This window comes from Chanos chanos, chromosome 8, assembly GCF_902362185.1.
Source record: "Chanos chanos chromosome 8, fChaCha1.1, whole genome shotgun sequence".
NCBI lineage: Eukaryota > Metazoa > Chordata > Actinopteri > Gonorynchiformes > Chanidae > Chanos > Chanos chanos.
Window position 1 is genome coordinate 14,704,517 of NC_044502.1, and position 8,005 is coordinate 14,712,521.

The window sequence follows — 8,005 nt, forward strand, 5'->3', positions numbered from 1 at the left end:
GTGAATGAGTTGTGTGTGTGTTTGTGTGTGTATGTGTATGTGTACGTGTATGTATGTGTGTGTGTGTGTGTGTGTATACTGACCTGAAGCCTTTTTTCTCCTCTTCACTATGACAGGTCCCTCCATTAGCACATGGGTTACTGACACATGCATTCACAATGATCTCACAGTGCCTACCCTGGAGGAAAACATGCACATGCACGCACAGGCACACGCACACGCACACACACACACACACATACACACACGCATGTGCACACACACACACACATATACAGAGTAAACAGACATCAGAGGACGGTACAGGCTGTATCGTACACTGATAAGGACACACTGCTGCAATGACCATGTTTATTTAACAAATGCAGAGATAAAGCTGTGTGTGTTTCATTGGGTGTGTTTCAGCCTACCTGTATGTGCTTGTGTGAATATGTATATATGTATACATTATAATATTTTCTGCTCCTGTGTATTTAAGGAGAGTGTAAGTGAACCACACCTTAAAGCCCTGAGGACAGATGCATTTATACAGATGCAGGGGGTCATCCAGACAGCGAGCCTGGTTCTGACAGGGGTTTGAGTTACAAGGACTGCACTTCCCCTCCACCGCCGGGTCTGCTGGACCTGAGAACCACACACACACACACACACACACACACAGAACTTCAAAACCACATTAGTGAGAGAATATGGATAAAAGAAAGACTTCTGAGGAGAATGATTTGTACTCCCTGTGATTTGAAAAGCACTCTCTCCTGTTTTTTCTATATGTATATGTTCATCTTTCATGCTGTTAGTTTCCGGTCTAAATATTGTCATCAGACACCCATGATGAGTGCCTCACTCCTCCATTTGACTCCATTTTTCTATTCCTGTTCTTTCCCCATACACCTCCTGCATACACCTCCCTTCCCTGTATTTGTCTGTTTGAGTCTTCAAACTTCACCCCTCCCTCTTATCTCCTATTCCTGTCTTTTTTTTTTTATCTTTTTCTCTCCTTTCCTTTCCTTTCTCTCTCTCCCTCTTTGTCTGTCTGTCTGTCCCTCTCTCTCTCTCTGTCTTTCTGTTTGTCTGTCTCTTACCTGTGCACTCAAACTTGGTTCCCGGGGTGGTGAGGAGTAGTTTGCCCTCCATGCCCTGTGGTCCTGCACAGCGGGCAATGCCAGGCTCTTTATAGCCACTCTTCACCCAGTCAGAGAGCCAACGCAGACGACAGTCACAGTACAGCGGGTTCGCGCCGATCGCCCTGACACGCCACACAAAACATACACAGTCAATGAACAGAAACGCACAGCAAGAAAAAAAGGCATTCATTATATTGACTGGGTCTGCAGATGTGTAAAGGATGCAGGTGTAAGAGTCTAAAGACTGAAACTGAGAGCGAAAGCCTAATCATGCCAGTAACATTTAACCAATTCAAAATATTATGTGAACCTTAATCTGCTCTTAGAGCACAGGTGTCAAACTCAAGGCCCACGGTCCACATACAGTCCACTGTCACATTTCACGCGCCCCGTGTGATCTTACCAAAATTAAATACTGATACGCCCGATGGTGGGCTTCAGACCTAAGGTTTTTACATTGGAGCTGCACTGGTATTATACTCATTAACTCACTGCTCTCAAAACACATCATCAGCCATCTACCAGCTCTGCACACACGCAACACAGCACCGACATCTACAATTCCTTTTTCATTTCCAGTGACCTTGTGGATTCAGATAGCAAAAATGCTGAAAAAAAAAGAAGGGTTGATGAAAAGAGATGACAGTTTAAAGAGAGGTGGGAGAGTGAGCACACATTTTCCGTTATTGGAGATAAATCCGTGTCGTCTTTGTGTAGAGGCAGTGGTAGTAATGAAACGACGTAATTTATGCTGCCATAAACGAACACAAAGCCAAACGCGATGACTTGACTCAACTATAAACACAGCATTAAGTTCGAGAATTAAAAATGACCTTTGCACACAGCATTTTCATAATCTTTTCAAAAAACATTATGTTTTCGCCAGTACCAAATAGATCTTTTTGCAGCTTCTACTTTCACACTGAGCATGATTTGGTAAATATCAATATTAATATTAATATTAGTGACATTAATTAGTATAATAAATTGTATAATACAGTACACAATTGAATATCTGCTAATTCTTCTTTCCTAAAAACACCTTAGATCCTGTTTTGGAGTTTAGATTACTGATGTATGCAAACGTAGAGTACAGGCAGGTTTCATAAGTAACGAAATGAACATATAGCCTTGCAGTGCATGGCCCTTTGAGGGAGCCCAAAAATGCCTGTGTGACTCAAGCTAAAACGGGGTTTGACAGCCCTGCCGAAGAGGAACTTTCATTCTGTCTGATATCAATGTTAGTGAAGTTTTTGTGTTAGCTCACTTCATTTTTATCCCTGCGTTACTACTAATTACCTATAGGTGGCCCTATTTGTCTTCATGTGATTACGTAAGCGGTCAATACTAGTAAATATAGAGAGTATCAGAACCACAAGAGTATTCTCAGTTAAAGTATTTAAAATGGCTCCATTTAATGGTAGTACCACGTATGTAGAAGTCTCTCAGAGGGCTGAAAACTAAAGAGAAAAAAAAATAAAACATTGAGAAATCACAGTGGTGCAGGCGCTGTCTGAGCGTCACAGACTGTAGCACTGGAAAACCCTTAATTAACAAACAAGACTGAGAAGGTGCTGGAATGTTCGGTAGAGAGAGAATGACAGGATCTAGGCACACGTGTTTATCATGTTTCCTCTCATACAAGGTCAACTGACATGTCCCTCTGACCTGTATATTTCTCTCTTCCCTCCCATCCCCCCCTTTTCCACCCCTTCCTCTCTTTCGTCCCTCTGAGACCGCACGCTTGGCTGCACACGCCCTACAGATCAATTGTGCTCCAGGAACAAACTCCTTCTTAATGCCAATCCAATAACATACACGCCCACCCACTCACACGGCACTTGACTTCAGTGTCCCCCCTCTCACACACACACAAATAATGGACACACAGTGATACACTCATAGGGAGTAGTCTTAAACTCAGAAAATAACTAGAAAACTATAGGATTTGTCTCTGGCCCTTTTTTAAATTACAATGTGCCAGAAAATTGAATACAAAAATATGCTGCCTAGTTCTGAGTAACCGTTTTGAGAAGGGACACAGAACTATTGTAGAATATGCACGCCACCGTCAGTTTGCATTTATCTTACACATGCGTGTGTGTGTGGTGTGTGTGTGTGTGTGTTTGCTTTGTGTCAGAGTGAGAGATAAAGACATAAAATGAACATAAAAATGCATTTGAAACGATGGGACTGCTTTTATAGTTGTATTCATGTGATTTTTGCATTACTGAGGGCTGAAATGTTGGCTTCTTTACATGTCACACATATCTGAAGCATATACACAGAAGTTTGTGTGTGTGTGTGTGCGTGTGTGTGTTTGTTTGTGTGTGTATACTCACAGGTGTGACAGAGACGCCACATCTCTGAAGACTCCCTCATGCAGCTCTGAGATATCATTCCCATGTAGTGAACTGCACCATAAAAACACACAGACAGAGACAGAGAGAGAGAGTGAGAGAGAGAGAGAGAGAGAGAGAGAGAGAGAGAGAGAAAGAGAGATTAAACGTCAACACCTTTGGGACGTTCTGCTTCTGTGAGTCTGACTGAGAGGAAGAGAGTTGTAATATTGATATGATTGCAGTAATATGGATGGCTGACTATAGACTGTCGCTGGGTCTGAGTACCCTGACACTATGTGCATTTGCTTTGAGTATTTTTCCAAAGGTAAAGATTTCAATTCCAATTTGATTCAGTTCAATTCTGCATTCAGTTTTCAGATTTTCAGCACACTGTGCTTGTAAATATGCCAGTTTTTAAGTATGACATCTGTGGTATCTACATATAGAGATTAGCATCAAATACAACAATCAAGTACAATACAGATGGCATCTGTAATTTGCGAGTTTAATCTCGGGAAGCTGAAATGACTTACAGTAATCTGAGAGAATGGAGACCTCCGAAGGCCAGGGGGGGAATACAGCGCAGAGAATTGTAACTGAGGATTCTGCAGAGAGAAGATCAGAGAAATCAGTACTAACGCTAACAGACACCTCCTGAAAAACATATAAATGCATGTTTAATCTATAGTAAAAAGCAAACATTACTATGCTACTTTATACATTTCACTGGACAAATGTGTAAGTTACTGTGTAAATGATCTATAAATCACTGGCTTTTGCAGAGTCAGTGATCTGCAGTGGGTGCGTTTCAGATTCAGCGACCAATCACTAATTCGAATCCTGATATTGGCTGACACTGCCTTTGGTTTTAATCAAGTCAGTGTCTAGTGACAGTATTTGGAATGGCCACTCACTGTCCATAGTGCTGCATAACTATTCTTAGCAGATATATCTTGTAATACTGACCGTTTTATTTAATGGGTAATTACTGTTAGTAAATGTGTAAGGGTAATATTAGCCAAGTCTGAATGTGGACAGATAGTTAGTTTATGTGTATTGTGATAATAGCTGATTTTGAATAGGTAATTATTGTTAGTAAATGTGTAAGGGTGACGATATCTGATTTTTAAAGGGTAAGTATTATATACCTGCTCTTGACATGACAGTAGGCTTGTGTTATACTTACTGACTCTGTTAACGCTATCTCACGATACATGCACATCTGCACTTTCATATCATATCCCTTTGCCTGTCACTGCACCCTGCCTATGGCAGAGTTATCATCTTGTCAATGTCTGTCTGATAGTTTTCTGGAATCTGTGTTCAGGCTCAGCTGCACCACAACAACAAAATTCATAGAACAGAGTTGTCCTTGGTGAATAAAGCTGATGTTCTATTCTATTCTATTCTATTCTATTCTATTCTATTCTATTCTATTCTATTCTATTCTAGTCTAGTCTAGTAAATGTGTAAAGGTAATGGTAATAATAGCTGGTTGTGAATGGGTAAATGTTGTTAGTAAATGTGTAAATGTAACAGTAGCTGGTTATGAATGGGTACATACTGTTAGTAAATGTGCAAATGTAACAGTAGCTGGTTATGAATGGGTACATACTGTTAGTTAATGTGTAAATGTAACAGTAGCTGGTTGTGAATGGGTACATACTGTTAGTAAATGTGTAAATGTAACAGTAGCTGGTTGTGAATGGGTAAATGTTGTTAGTAAATGTGTAAATGTAACAGTAGCTGGTTGTGAATGGGTAAATGTTGTTAGTAAATGTGTAAATGTAACAGTAGCTGGTTGTGAATGGGTACATACTGTCAGTAAATGTGTAAATGTAACAGTAGCTGGTTGTGAATGGGTACATGTTGTTAGTAAATGTGTAAATGTAACAGTAGCTGGTTGTGAATGGGTACATGTTGTTAGTAAATGTGTAAATGTAACAGTAGCTGGTTGTGAATGGGTAAATGTTGTTAGTAAATGTGTAAATGTAACAGTAGCTGGTTGTGAATGGGTACATGTTGTTAGTAAATGTGTAAATGTAACAGCAGATAGTTGTGAATGGGTACATGTTGTTAGTAAATGTGTAAATGTAACAGTAGCTGGTTGTGAATGGGTACATGTTGTTAGTAAATGTGTAAATGTAACAGTAGCTGGTTGTGAATGGGTACATGTTGTTAGTAAATGTGTAAATGTAACAGTAGCTGGTTGTGAATGGGTACATGTTGTTAGTAAATGTGCAAATGTAACAGTAGCTGGTTGTGAATGGGTAAATGTTGTTAGTAAATGTGTAAATGTAACAGTAACTGGTTGTGAATGGGTACATGTTGTTAGTAAATGTGTTAATGTAACAGTAGCTGGTTGTGAATGGGTACATGTTGTTAGTAAATGTGTAAATGTAACAGTAGCTGGTTATGAATGGGTACATGTTGTTAGTAAATGTGTAAATGTAACAGTAGCTGGTTATGAATGGGTACATGTTGTTAGTAAATGTGTAAATGTAACAGTAGCTGGTTGTGAATGGGTACATACTGTCAGTAAATGTGTAAATGTAACAGTAGCTGGTTGTGAATGGGTACATGTTGTTAGTTAATGTGTAAATGTAACAGTAGCTGGTTGTGAATGGGTACATACTGTTAGTAAATGTGTAAATGTAACAGTAGCTGGTTGTGAATGGGTAAATGTTGTTAGTAAATGTGTAAATGTAACAGTAGCTGGTTGTGAATGGGTAAATGTTGTTAGTAAATGTGTAAATGTAACAGTAGCTGGTTGTGAATGGGTACATACTGTCAGTAAATGTGTAAATGTAACAGTAGCTGGTTGTGAATGGGTACATGTTGTTAGTAAATGTGTAAATGTAACAGTAGCTGGTTGTGAATGGGTACATGTTGTTAGTAAATGTGTAAATGTAACAGTAGCTGGTTGTGAATGGGTAAATGTTGTTAGTAAATGTGTAAATGTAACAGTAGCTGGTTGTGAATGGGTACATGTTGTTAGTAAATGTGTAAATGTAACAGCAGATAGTTGTGAATGGGTACATGTTGTTAGTAAATGTGTAAATGTAACAGTAGCTGGTTGTGAATGGGTACATGTTGTTAGTAAATGTGTAAATGTAACAGTAGCTGGTTGTGAATGGGTACATGTTGTTAGTAAATGTGTAAATGTAACAGTAGCTGGTTGTGAATGGGTACATGTTGTTAGTAAATGTGCAAATGTAACAGTAGCTGGTTGTGAATGGGTACATGTTGTTAGTAAATGTGTAAATGTAACAGTAACTGGTTGTGAATGGGTACATGTTGTTAGTAAATGTGTTAATGTAACAGTAGCTGGTTGTGAATGGGTACATGTTGTTAGTAAATGTGTAAATGTAACAGTAGCTGGTTATGAATGGGTACATGTTGTTAGTAAATGTGTAAATGTAACAGTAGCTGGTTATGAATGGGTACATGTTGTTAGTAAATGTGTAAATGTAACAGTAGCTGGTTGTGAATGGGTACATACTGTCAGTAAATGTGTAAATGTAACAGTAGCTGGTTGTGAATGGGTACATGTTGTTAGTAAATGTGTAAATGTAACAGTAGATGGTTGTGAATGGGTACATACTGTTAGTAAATGTGTAAATGTAACAGTAGCTGGTTGTGAATGGGTACATGTTGATAGTAAATGTGTAAATGTAACAGTAGCTGGTTGTGAATGGGTACGTACTGTCAGTAAATGTGTAAATGTAACAGTAGCTGGTTGTGAATGGGTACATACTGTCAGTAAATGTGTAAATGTAACAGTAGCTGGTTGTGAATGGGTACATGTTGTTAGTAAATGTGTAAATGCAACAGTAGCTGGTTGTGAATGGGTACATACTGTCAGTAAATGTGTAAATGTAACAGTAGCTGGTTGTGAATGGGTACATGTTGTTAGTAAATGTGTAAATGTAACAGTAGCTGGTTGTGAATGGGTAAATGTTGTTAGTAAATGTGTAAATGTAACAGTAGCTGGTTGTGAATGGGTAAATGTTGTTAGTAAATGTGTAAATGTAACAGTAGCTGGTTGTGAATGGGTACATACTGTCAGTAAATGTGTAAATGTAACAGTAGCTGGTTGTGAATGGGTACATACTGTCAGTAAATGTGTAAATGTAACAGTAGCTGGTTGTGAATGGGTACATGTTGTTAGTAAATGTGTAAATGTAACAGTAGCTGGTTGTGAATGGGTACATACTGTCAGTAAATGTGTAAATGTAACAGTAGCTGGTTGTGAATGGGTAAATGTTGTTAGTAAATGTGTAAATGTAACAGTAGCTGGTTGTGAATGGGTACATGTTGTTAGTAAATGTGTAAATGTAACAGTAGCTGGTTGTGAATGGGTACATGTTGTTAGTAAATGTGTTGATGTAACAGTACCTGGTTGTGAATGGGTACATGTTGTTAGTAAATGTGTTAATGTAACAGTACCTGGTTGTGAATGGGTACATGTTGTTAGTAAATGTGTAAATGTAACAGTAGCTGGTTGTGAATGGGTACATACTGTCAGTAGATGTACTG

At 38.8% G+C, this 8,005-nt stretch overlaps 1 protein-coding gene across 1 annotated transcript in view; it reads right to left on the minus strand.

The window, feature by feature from the left end:
• slit1b (slit homolog 1b (Drosophila)) overlaps positions 1 to 8,005 on the minus strand; it is a 43,050-nt gene that overhangs the window by 4,450 nt on the left and 30,595 nt on the right. The window contains exons 24-28 of the mRNA XM_030782888.1: positions 4,000 to 4,071; positions 3,467 to 3,538; positions 1,083 to 1,246; positions 500 to 624; positions 84 to 178 (exon numbers count right to left, since the gene is read on the minus strand). Coding sequence (XP_030638748.1) covers positions 84 to 178; positions 500 to 624; positions 1,083 to 1,246; positions 3,467 to 3,538; positions 4,000 to 4,071 — 528 coding nt within the window. The remainder of the gene's footprint in view (positions 1 to 83; positions 179 to 499; positions 625 to 1,082; positions 1,247 to 3,466; positions 3,539 to 3,999; positions 4,072 to 8,005) is intronic.